This window comes from Oncorhynchus masou, chromosome 22, assembly GCF_036934945.1.
Source record: "Oncorhynchus masou masou isolate Uvic2021 chromosome 22, UVic_Omas_1.1, whole genome shotgun sequence".
NCBI lineage: Eukaryota > Metazoa > Chordata > Actinopteri > Salmoniformes > Salmonidae > Oncorhynchus > Oncorhynchus masou.
The window spans coordinates 22,418,664-22,432,057 of NC_088233.1; the positions used below are offsets into that span (position 1 = coordinate 22,418,664).

Below are 13,394 nucleotides of genomic sequence, written 5' to 3' on the forward strand. Positions count from 1 at the left end.
TGCCACTCGGGAGCCCCACAACTCTTACCTCAGCAGATTCTTGAGAGGGTTAAATTCAGGAAAGCATATGGTCAATAAACAGGGGACTAACCATCCTAGTCCATGACAAACTTCCCCAAGGGAGTTAAATTGTAGTTACGTTTCCTTGAGGTTAAACATTCCCTATTGTTATCCTGACTCCCAATGTTTGCTACTGAAATTGAAAAAAAAGATGCTTTGAAAATAAAGCCTGTGATCAATTGATTGAATCAGGTGTTAGAACTTGGCTATAACAAAAGCATACACACACTAGTATGTCACTGGAGCCCATACAGATGGAAAGAGGTCTCATCTTTGTATCTGTGCCATTATGGTGTCTGTGACAGCACCATTGAGGCTCCATTTTAAAGTAGTCAATTTTCTTCTACTTTTGTGTTTGAAAAAAGGTGTAAAGCTAATATAGGTGATTTACAGTGCTGGAGTTGTGAACCAAATCTTGTGTGTGATTTATTCTGGCCACTATGGCAATGATATACTGTAGCTTAAAGACATTTACAAACCATAGCACCCAATTTGAAGAAGAAGACAATGATCTGATGATTGGCTGATCGCTCCCAACCCAAATAAATCCCCACCCAGTTGAATACTTTAAAATGGTGAAAGCCCTCAACTGCAATGTACTTGCTAAAATGGGTTATATCCAACTTTAGTCCTCCAACTATCTCTATGATGGGGTTCTGTTGCCCTCTGAAATACAGTAAAGTCACCGGCTATCCAACGTTTGAAAACAATTAAATGTCTTGAATGTAGCCCTTACCTCACTCAGACTGAGCTCTGCCCCGCCCCAGAAGCAGCGGGCTTGGTCAGGTGTTCTGAGAACCAACAACGGGCGTAAACTTTTCCCTTGGAACATTAATCGTATTTCATTTTACAGTCAAACATAAATCGATATCGACCATGCTTAGACGGATACTTCAAATGGTAAGATTCCAGATTCAAAGCGGCAGGCGTACAGTTTATATGATACCAAGTCGCTTTCCTTGTGTTGCACAGGCCGACACAACAAAACGGGCCTAGCTAGCATCAAATGTCCACGTATATAAACTACAGTCAGTTTGAACAGTAGTAGACAGCTAGTGTGTTGGTACCGTGGAGATAAATATATGGCTGGTATAATGTGCTTACTAGCTCAGTTTGGCTTATGGCTAATGTTAAAATGTAGCTAGCTAACGTTACGTAAACTGCCCGGCTAGTAGCTAACGTTACAGCTACCTAGCTAAGCTTTTTGGAAGATGCCCATGGGCATGGCGAGCTAACTTGTTCGCTCAAATGGTAACTTTAGAACAATTACCTATCCAACGACACCCATTAAGTAGACCGGAACTGTGACCTTTTGGTAAACGGTTTGAGGGAGACCTCTTAATTTGTCCACTATCTTTGGTTAGCCTTCTCGTTTTAAGTTATCGGTATGCAAGTAGCTAGTTAGCTTGCTAACATGCATGCAAGCAATGAATGGCTTATAACGTTACATGGCAATATCAGGCACTGCTGCTGAATCAAGGCCAAATTATGTGTCATAAGACATTGACAGTTTACGTACTCCTTTCTTTCGCCAATTATTTGTCCTGTACATGCTTGCCACCAAAACATGAGATAGTTAGGTACACTGGTGAAATCAAAGCTATTGAGTGTTGTAAAAGTTAGCCCCATCCCAACACTTCCTGTTGCAGTGTTCGTGAACAGCTCGTTGTTCATGCTAAACCACAGATACACATTCATTCATTACATATATTTATATTTAGCCTATTTGTTAGTCACCATAACAGTTTTGGCCGGTCATTGGCTAGATTCTGTCACATCCTGCATTTCACTTTCATTTCACAGTCGGTCGATTTTCCCTTTCCCCTATGGAAATGGATACTTCCTCTTGAAACCAGGATAAAAATGATTCAAGCTGCAATATGTACATTTTTGGGTGACCTGCCAACATTCTCATAGAAATCTGAGTTATAGAACTGTCATTATCATTGAAAGCAAGTCTAAGAAGTTGTAGATCTATGTGCTTCCCGTTTTTAAGTTTCATTTTTCATATTTTACTTTCGTTTTTGTACACCACCTTCAAACAAATGAAAATACAATATTTTTGGTTATGAAAAATATATTTCAGGTGTTTAGATGGGACAATGATCCAATACGCCAGTGGTTCCCAAACTTTGTATAGTTATGTATCCCTTCAAACTTTCAACCTCCAGCTGCACCAGGGTCAGCACACTCTCAAATGTTTTTTTTTTACATTTACATTACATTTAAGTCATTTAGCAGACGCTCTTATCCAGAACGACTTACAAATTGGTGAATTCACCTTTTTGCCATCATTGTAAGCCTGCAACACACACACACACACAATATAATACATTTATTTTATTTATATTACATTTACTGAGTTTTTGTCACAACCCGGCTCGTGGGAAGTGACAAAGAGCTCTTATAGGACCAGGGCACAAATAATAATAAGTTCTCATCTACAACTGCGACCTGGCCAAGAATTAAGCAAAGCAGTTTGACACATACAACAACACAGAGTTACACATGGAATAAACAAACATACAGTTAATAATACAGTAGAAAAATTATATATACAGTGTGTGCAAATGAGGTAAGATAAGGGAGGTAAGGCAATAAATAGGCCATGGTGGCGAAGTACATTTACATTTAAGTCATTTGGCAGACGCTCTTATCCAGAGCGACTTACAAATTGGGTAATTACAACATACCAATTAAACACTGGAGTGATTGATGTGCAGAAGGTTAATGTGCAAGTAGAGATACTGGGGTGCAAATGAGCAAGATAAATAGATACAGTATGGGGATGATGTAGTTGGATTACTATTACAGATGGGCTATGTACAGGTGCAGTGATCTGTGAGTTGCTCTGACAGGTGGTGCTTAAAGCTAGTGAGGGAGATATGTCTCCAGCTTCATTGATTTTTGCAGTTCATTCCAGTCATTGGCAGCAGAGAACTGGAAGGAAAGGCGGGGCTGAGATAAGGCGGGGCTTTACCAAGCAGAGACTTGTAGATGACCTGGAGCCAGTGGGTTTGACGACGAGTATGAAGCGAGGGCCAGCCAACGAGAGCGTACAGGTCGCAATGGTGGGTAGTATATGAGGCTTTGGTGACAAAACGGATGGCACTGTGATAGACTGCATCCAATTTATTGAGTAGGGTATTGGGAGGCTATTTTGTAAATGACATCGCCGAAGTCAAGGATCGGTAGGGTGGTCAGTTTTACGAGGGTATCTTTGGCAGCATGAGTGAAGGATGCTTTGTTGTGAAATAGGAAGACGATTCTAGATTTAATTTTGGATTGGAGATGCTTAATGTGAGTCTGGAAGGAGAGTTTACAGTCTAACCAGACACCTATGTATTTGTAATTGTCCACATATTCTAAGTCAGATCCGTCCAGAGTAGTGATGCTGGACGGGCGGGCAGGTGTGGGCAGCGATTGGTTGAAGAGCATGCATTTAGTTTTACTTGCATTTAAAAGCAGTTGGAGGCAACGGAAGGATAGTTGTACGGCATTGAAGCTCGTCTGGAGGTTAGTTTGTCCGAAGAAGGGCCAGAAGTGTACAGAATGGAGTCATCTGCGTAGAGGTGGATCAGAGAATCACCAGCAGCAAGAGTGACATCATTGATGTATGCAGAGAAGCGAGTCGGCCCAAGAATTTAACCCTGTGGCACCCCCATAGAGACTGCCAGAGGTCCAGACAACAGGCCCTTCAATTTGACACAATGAAGTCTCAGAGAAGTAGTTGGTGAACCAGGTGAGGCAGTCATTTGAGAAATCAAGGCTGTTTAGTCTGCCGATAAGAATGTGGTGATTGACAGAGTCAAAAGCCTTGGCCACGCCGATAAATACGGCTGCACAGTAATGTCTCTTATCAATGGAGGTTATGATATCATTTAGGACCTTGAGCGTGGCTGAGGTGCACCCATGACCTGCTCTGAAACCAGATTGCATAGCGGAGAAGGTACGGTGGGATTTGAAATGGTCGTTAATCTGTTAGTTAACTTGGATTTTGAAGACCTTAGAAAGGCAGGGTAGGATAGATATAGGTCTGTAGCAGTTTGGGTCTAGTGTCATCACCTTTGAAGAGGGGGATGATCGCGGCAGCTTTCCAATCTTTGGGGATCTCAGAAGATACGAAAGAGAGGTTGAACAGGCTAGTAATAGGGGTTGCAACAATTTCGGCAGATCATTTTAGAAAGAGAGGGTCCAGATTGTCAAGCCTGGGTGATTTGTAGGGGTCCCGATTTTGCAGCTCTTTCAGAACATCAGCCATCTGGATTTGGGTGAAAGAGAAACGGGGGAGGCTTGGGCGAGTTGCTGTGGGGGGTGCCGGGCAGTTGACCGGGGTAGGGGTAGCCAGGTGGAAAGCATGGCCAGCTGGAGACAAATGCTTATTGAAATTCTCTATTATAGTGTATTTATCGGTGGTAACAGTGTTTCCTAGCCTCAGTGCAGTGGGCAGCTGGGAGGAGGTGCTCTTATTCTCCATGGACTTTACTGTGTCCCAGAACCTTTTTGATGTTGTGCTATAGGATGCAAATTTCTGTTTGAAAAAGCTAGACTTAGCTTTCCTAACTGCCTGTGTATATTGGTTGCTAACTTCCCTGAAAAGTTGCATATCACGGGGGCTATTCGATGCTAATGCAGTACGCCACAGGATGTTTTTGTGCTGGTCGAGGGCAGTCAGGTCTGGAGTGAACCAAGAGCTTTATCTGTTCCTGGGTCTACATTTTTTGAATGGAGCATGCTTATTTATATTCAGGCATCCTCTACTGACGGGATGAGGTCAGTATCATTCCAGGATACCCCGGCCAGGTCGATTAGAAAGGCCTGCTCGCTGAAGTGTTTTTGGGAGCGTTTGACAGTGATAAGGGGTGGTCGTTTGACTACAGATCCATTAGGGATGCAGGCAATGAGGCAGTGATCGCTGAGATCTTGGTTGAAAACAGCAGAGGTGTATTTGAGGGCAGGTGTATCACATTTTTATTTGGTGTACCCCTGGCAGCATAGCGCGTATCTACACTATACTTGCTTGTTTTATCTCACAAACTGAAATTAGGAGAACTATTAAAATATTAGCAACCAGGAAATGGTGGAGCGATTTTGGCATAGTGCATTTTTAATACCATGATTTTCAGGACATGTATGTAATCCATTAAATGTTCCTTTGGAGGAAGGATTGTTGACAAATGTTTTACATTTATATCTGAAAGCATATTTGAGAAATAATTAACAAAAAATTGCATGTTATATACATGCCATTTTTGTCTTACCCAGGCCTCCTTTAATTAAGACTCCCTAATGTTTCATCTGTAGGTGCCACAAAAAAAATGTCATATGAAGCTCTACCACTTGCTCTGGAATATGAGTAGTATTTTGTTTTCAATAACAATTGTCTTATATTTTTCAATATTCATAAATTAACATATGAACATGAATAATGAAAATATACTGTTTGCGATTTGGCAAATCTTTCTATATATTGTTGAACTTAATATACTCTACGGGCATATCAAAGTTACAAAATGTGATCTCTGCTACTTTTATTAAAGTTATGGCCCATTTTTTAAACAGAGAAATTGGCATAGTAAGCAATGTAGCCTAATCAGTGACAACTTTCCCATTTACTTGTCATTGCACATCCTTCAAATCACCAGCAGATGGTGACCATTTTGATAACAAATTTACATGCACTCTGTTCATTCTTACAAATTGGATCATAACTCTAAAAGTAGCAGATCCCACTGGAACGTTGATATTCCTGTAGAGTATATTATGTCCAATAATTCAGTCACAAACTCTGCAGTAGCACTATAGAGCTGCAGGAGATAGCACAACCCCACCCACCATAGCTAACCTAAATGGATATTTATTCAATATTAACTTTAAAAAATAAAAAAGATTCCCTAAATTCCATACATAGTTGAAGATTACACTGCCTTCTTCTTTTGTCTAATCATCATCATGTGAACTGAATTACTTCTCTACACTCAATGTTGACAATTAGTCAGTCAGACAGTAAGAAAGTAGCCCACATCTAGCCCAGTAGGCCTGCTTTGAGTTGTGTTTTTGGACTCCTTTGATATAGACTAGATTCATTCATCTTTGTGTGTGAGGAGTAGCACTTCTGTTAAGGGGCGTTCTGTTTCAGCCCTCTGTGTTCTGAGGTGACACTAGTGGAAGTGCCAAGTGCAGGTAAAGCTTAGCTCTGTCGCTCTCTCGGTCTGACTCAGATACACTCCCTTGTGATGCAGCCCCACATAAATTAATTTATTAACAGTTAAAAAATGTAAGTCTCAGCCAGTTATGGGCGCTGTGTCAAAAATGTATCTCACAGAGCTGTTCTTCAATACCCATTACATTCCAACGCTACTTGTTTGGGTAGATTTCAGCGAAGGGATGGCTTAACAGGATGTCCACTGCTGTGACTCATTTTAATTTGACTGTCACCTCCCTCCTTTGTCTTCTGTCCCTCCCACAGACTCCTGGGAAAGGAGGCTCCCAGAACTCTGAGTCAGACCAGCCCAGTGCAGACCTCAACAATGACCAGACCTCCGAGGTAACACGTGTCTCTTACTTGTGTAACTCACCCGATGGACTACTGTACCAATGTACTACTGTACCACTGAACATTTTAGTTGTGGGGCCATGATCCCTATCCTGTATTCCGTAGTCTGATCATGTCTAGCCTATGTCTGTGTGCAGGGATTCATCTGTCCCCAGTGCATGAAGTCCCACAACTCCGCAGAGGAGCTGTTTAAGCACTATGAACTGTACCACGATTCAGGAGACCAGCCCCCCAGCATGGGCCCTGGCCGGTAAGACCACTGTCTTCTTCCTGGCTTTACTGTAGCACACTATAAGGATACTTAGTTGTCCTGTCCTCTTGGTATTTTTGGTATTTATTAGGATCCGCATTAGCCGCTGCAAAAGCATAAAATCAGAACAAACTATTTGTCACATGCGCCGAGTACTTACTTACAAGCCCTTAACCAACAGTTCAAGAAAGAGACATAATAAAAAGTAACACAATAAAATAACAATGTTGAGGCTTTATACAGGGGGTACTGGTACTGAGTCAATATGCGGGGGTACAGGTTAGTCGTGGTAGTTTGTTAATGTAGGTAGAGGTAAAGTGACTATGCATAGATGATAAACAGCGAGTAGCAGCAGTGTAAAAAACAATTGGGGTGTGTGGGATCAATGTAAAATAACCCGAGTGGCCATTTGATTTTTTGTTCAGCAGTCTTATGGCTTAGGGGTAGAAGCTGTTAAGAAGCATTTTGGTCCTAGACTCCGGTACCGCTTGCTGTGCGGTAGCAGAGAGAACTTGGCACCAGTGATGTACTGGGCGTATGCACTACCCTCTGTAGCGCCTTACGGTCAGATGCCGAACAGTTGCCACACCAGGCGGTGATGCAAGTTGGCAAGACATTTCACATTTCAGTTGCACTAAATGTATAACAAAAAGGCTGAATATGTGCTGTTTAGACTTAGAACCAGGTTTTATTAGGGAAGTGAGAAGATAGGCAGGCTACTAGCAAGACAACTAAAAATGCAGAACACTTCTAATGTAATTCCAGCAATTAAGAAGGGCAGTAAGATGGTGACAAAGTGTGTTTCAACATTTTTATGAAGATTCATATATATCCTCTTTTTCAGCGAGCCCCACAGATATGGATACTTTTTTGTCTGGTATATAATTACCTAGATTATCAGATAGCCAGGTAGACTGTACTATAATTGTACTATAACAGAAGAGGAGGTTATAGACACCATCTCACTATATCTATGAAAGCAGGGAAACCACCTGGTCTGAATGGAATTTTTGTAGAATACTATAAAAAGTATATTGACATTCTTGTACCTGTATTGACAGTGGTTTTACCAAGAGGCATTTAAAAATGTCTTAAAAGGAGCTATCAGCCTCCTTAATGTGGATTGCAAGATTCTTACTAAGACCCTTGCGATACGCTTAGAGAAGGCACTACCTAATATTATACATAGTGACCAAGTAGGATTAATTAAGAACAGGACCTGAACTGATAATATGAGGAAGCTCTTACATCTCATGTGGTTAAACCGCTCAAATATAGTTCCTACCACTGCTGTCTCTTTAGATGCTGAGAAGGTATTTGATAGGGTAGAGTGGGCTTTTCTCTTTTCTCTTCCTGGTTTTGGACCTGACTTTTGTAAATGTATAGGAGTCCAATCCTAAAGCAACAGTATTTACGAATGGAATTATGTCTCCTTTTTTCTGTCTTTCTAGAGGCACAAGGCAGGGTTGCTCATGCTCCCCTCCTGTTTACCATCGTTTTAGAGCCTCTTGTGACAATGATAAGAACAGATCCATAAATTAGGGGTGTACGTGGAGGAGGCAAATGACACAAGCTGCTTATGTATGCCGATTATATTCTACTGCTGGTCTCTGATCCTGATTGCTTAATTGTATTGAATCATATTCTAGTATGTCGGGCTACAAAATGTATTGGAATAAGTCGGAAGCAATGCCAATTAATGCCAAATGTTACTCTGGAACCCTATTTAATTCCAAATGGGTTCCTAATGGGATGAAATATTTGGGAATTAAATTGAGCTCAAATTTGGAGGAAGTGATGGGACTAAATTCTGAGCCACTACCTAGTCAAGATTAAGACCAATTTAGAAAATATTAAACATTCTTTATTGGGAAAGATCAATGTGATTCAAATGGTTGTGGTCCCAATATTTTAATTATATGTCTTCAATGTTACTTATGAATATTCTCGACTTGTATTTGAAACAATATGACAAATTAACTAAATACTTTGTGGGATAGGGGGAAAAAATGGATTAATATGAAGATTGTGTGCCCACCAAGGGATGTAAGGAGGCTTCACTTTACCAGATGTTAAATTGTACAATTTATCAATTGAAATGGCTAAATTGGCGAAACGTTGGGGCAAAAGGGATGCTGGCTTGGATAACAACTTAATTCCCATTCTATTATCCTTTCACCCCCGTTGATACTCTGTGACAGTCTTATAGGGGAGAGGTCTGTTGAAACTCGCAACTCAGTTTTGTTATACTCAAAAGATATGTGGAGAACAGTACAAGATATGTGGAATCTAAAACAAGGATACCCGACATTGTTACACAATCCTAGGCTACGGCTAGGAAAGAAGTCTCTGTCCTGGAAACAGTGGCTAATGAAAGGAATTCAAACTATAGGTGATCTGTACAATAAATACCTATTGATGTCATACTCTGATTTAGTACAAAAATATGTGGGAGACAGGATATTTCTGGATATACAGTGGGGAGAACAAGTATTTGATATACTGCCGATTTTGCAGGTTTTCCTACTTACAAAGCATGTAGAGGTCTGCAATTTTTGTAATATGTACACTTCAACTGTGAGAGACGAAATCTGGATTTGTTTTAGATTCCGCCTCTCACATTTGAAGTGTACATATGATAAAAAATACAGACCTCTACATGCTTTGTAAGTAGGAAACACTGCCGATTTAGCAGGTTATCAAATACTTGTTCTCCCCACTGTATTTACAATTGAGAGAATGTTTTAACCGACCAAAAACAAAATCCAGGAAATAACCCAATAGCTAAGTATTTGGAATAACCCGAACATAAAGCAGCCATTTTTTGACTCAATATTTATTATCTGAAGAGTAAAGACTGTAAAAACTCAGAACAATATGGCAAATTGACCTTAAGTATGAAATTGAGAATGATACCTGGTTGAAGAGCTAGTCCAGCTCAGGGAAGAAAAAGGGAAGCCAGGGGGTAACTCAGGTTTTATTTGACCCCAACAAGGCTTCATAAGAAGACCAACAATTCTCTGTGTTGGAAATGACAAAAAGACACAGGGACATTTTACACGCATTTTTACACACGCAATGTACATTAGTGCTACCTTTCTGGAAGGATGTTTTGAAATATCTGGAGGATTGGTTGGGTTTAACAATTCCAGTTTCACAGAGAATATGTATCGTGGGCGAAAGAACAGATTTACCTCATGTAACAAATGAGGAATTTGCACTGATCACTGTTGGTATCATTACAGCAGCTCCTACTCTGATTATATCCACTGTTTCAATCTTGGAGGTAGCATCTTATGAACAAATGCTGGCTAGGCTACCTGGGGTGGCAGGTAACCTAGTGGTTAGAGCGTTGGGCCAGTAACTGAAAGGTCGCTTTTAATCATGGCAAGACGACAGGAAACATGACAGAATACAAACAGTGTAGCTATTCCCTCCACAAGGCAATCAAACAAGCTAAGCGTCAGTTTAGAGACAAAGTAGAGTCGCAATTCAACGCAGTGGCTCAACGGCTCAGACACGAGACATATGTGGCAGGGTCTACAGTCAATCACGGATTACAAAAAGAAAACCAGCCTTGTCACGTCCCAGACAAACTAAACAACTTTGCTCGCTTTGAGGACAATACAGTGTCACTGACACGGCCCGCTACTAGAACCTGCAGGTTCTCCTTCACCGCAGCCAACGTGAGTAAAACATTTTAAACGTGTTAACCCTCGCAAAGTTGCCGGGCCAGACGGCATCGCTAACCGCGATCTCGGAGCATGCGCAGACCAATCCATCCCTATCCCAGTCTGCTGTTCCCACATGCTTCAAGAGGGCCACCATTGTTCCTATACCCAAGAAATCTAAGGTAACTGAGCTAAACGACTATCGCCCCGTAGCACTCCCTTCCGTCATCATGATGTGCTTTGAGAGACTAGTCAAGGATCATATCACCTCCACCTTACCTGACACCTTAGACCCACTCAAATTTGCTTACCGCCCCAATAGGTCCACAGACGATGCAATCACACTGCCCTAACCCATCTGGACAAGAGGAATACCTATGTAAGAATGCTGTTCATCGATTACAGCTCAGCATTTAACACCATAGCACCCTACAAACTCCTCATAAAGCTCGAGACCCCGGGTCTTGACCCCGCCCTGGTGGTGAGGGTAGGTAACATCTCCACCCCGCTGATCCTCAACACTTGGGCCCCACAAGGGTGTGTTTTCAGCCCTCTCCTGTTCTCCCTGTTCACCCATGACTACGTGGCCAAGCACGCCTTCAACTCAATTATCAAGTTTGTAGACGACCCTACAGCAGTAGGCTTGATTACCAACAATGATGAGACGGCCTACAGGGAGGAGGTGAGGGCCCTCAGAGTGTGGTGTCAGGAAAATAACCTCCCACTCAACGTCAACAAAACAAAGGAGATGACCACGGACTTCAGGAAACAGCAGAGGGAAGGTGGAAAGTTTTAAGTTCCTCTGCATACACATCACGGACAAACTGAAATGGTCCACCCACACAGACAGCGTGGTGAAGAAGGCGCAACAGCGCCTCTTCAACCTCAGGAGGCTGAAGAAATTTGGCTTGTCACCTAAAACACTCACAAGCTTTTACAGATGCGCAATTGAGAGCATCCCGTCAGGCCGTAAGGCTCTCCAGAGGGTAGTGAGATCTGCACAACGCATCACCGGGGGCAAACTACCTGCCATCCAGGACACCTACAGCACCCGACGTCGCAGGAAGGCCAAAAAGATCATCAAGGACAACAACCACCCGAGCCACTGCCTGTTCACCCCACTGTCGAGGCCAGTACAGGTGCATCAAAGCTGGGACCGAGAGAAGCTGTTTTTCAGGTCTATCTCAAGGCCATCAGACTGTTAAACAGCCATTACTAACATTGAGTGGCTGCTGCCAACATACTGACTCAAATCTCTAGCCACTTTAATAATAAAAAATTGGATGTAATAAATGTATCACTTGTCACTTTAAACAATGCCACTTTATATAATGTTTACATACCCTACACTACTCATCTCATATGTATATACTGTACTCGATACCATCTACTGCATTTTGCCTATGGGGTTTGGCCATCGCTCATCTAAATACAGTGCCTTGCGAAAGTATTCGGCCCCCTTGAACTTTGCGACCTTTTGCCACATTTCAGGCTTCAAACATAAAGATATAAAACTGTATTTTTTTTGTGAAGAATCAACAACAAGTGGGACACAATCATGAAGTGGAACGACATTTATTGGATATTTCAAACTTTTTTAACAAATCAAAAACTGAAAAATTGGGCGTGCAAAATTATTCAGCCCCTTTACTTTCAGTGCAGCAAACTCTCTCCAGAAGTTCAGTGAGGATCTCTGAATGATCAAATGTTGACCTAAATGACTAATGATGACAAATAAAATCCACCTGTGTGTAATCAAGTCTCTGTATAAATGCACCTGCACTGTGATAGTCTCAGAGGTCCGTTAAAAGCGCAGAGAGCATCATGAAGAACAAGGAACACACCAGGCAGGTCCGAGATACTGTTGTGAAGAAGTTTAAAGCCGGATTTGAATACAAAAATATTTCCCAAGCTTTAAACATCCCAAGGAGCACTGTGCAAGCGATAATATTGAAATGGAAGGAGTATCAGACCACTGCAAATCTACTAAGACCTGGCCGTCCCTCTAAACTTTCAGCTCATACAAGGAGAAGACTGATCAGAGATGCAGCCAAGAGGCCCATGAGCACTCTGGATGAACTGCAGAGATCTACAGCTGAGGTGGGAGACTCTGTCCATAGGACAACAATCAGTCGTATATTGCACAAATCTGGCCTTTATGGAAGAGTGGCAAGAAGAAAGCCATTTCTTAAAGATATCCATAAAAAGTGTCGTTTAAAGTTTGCCACAAGCCACCTGGGAGACACACCAAACATGTGGAAGAAGGTGCTCTGGTCAGATGAAACCAAAATTGAACTTTTTGGCAACAATGCAAAACGTTATGTTTGGCGTAAAAGCAACACAGCTCATCAGCCTGAACACATCATCTCCACTGTCAAACATGGTGGTGGCAGCATCATGGTTTGGGAAGATGGATGGAGCCAAATACAGGACCATTCTGGAAGAAAACCTGATGGAGTCTGCAAAAGACCTGAGACTGGGACGGAGATTTGTCTTCCAACAAGACAATGATCCAAAACATAAAGCAAAATCGACAATGGAATGGTTCAAAAATAAACATATCCAGGTGTTTAGAATGGCCAAGTCAAAGTCCAGACCTGAATCCAATCGAGAATCTGTGGAAAGAACTGAAAACTGCTGTTCACCAATGCTCTTCATCCAACCTCACTGAGCTCGAGCTGTTTTGCAAGGAGGAATGGGAAAAAATTCAGTCTCTCGATGTGCAAAACTGATAGAGACATACCCCAAGCGACTTACAGCTGTAATCGCAGCAAAAGGTGTACAAAGTATTATCTTAAAGGGGCTGAATAATTTTGCACGCCCAATTTTTCAGTTTTTGATTTGTTAAAAAAGTTTG

The 13,394-nt window shown here is 41.8% G+C and overlaps 1 protein-coding gene across 1 annotated transcript in view; it reads left to right on the top strand.

Moving 5' to 3' along the window:
* The first annotated feature begins 817 nt into the window (after positions 1 to 817).
* LOC135509195 (early endosome antigen 1-like) overlaps positions 818 to 13,394 on the top strand; it is a 42,977-nt gene continuing 30,400 nt past the window's right edge. The window contains exons 1-3 of the mRNA XM_064929643.1: positions 818 to 960; positions 6,530 to 6,607; positions 6,754 to 6,866. Coding sequence (XP_064785715.1) covers positions 937 to 960; positions 6,530 to 6,607; positions 6,754 to 6,866 — 215 coding nt within the window. The 5' untranslated portion in view covers positions 818 to 936. The remainder of the gene's footprint in view (positions 961 to 6,529; positions 6,608 to 6,753; positions 6,867 to 13,394) is intronic.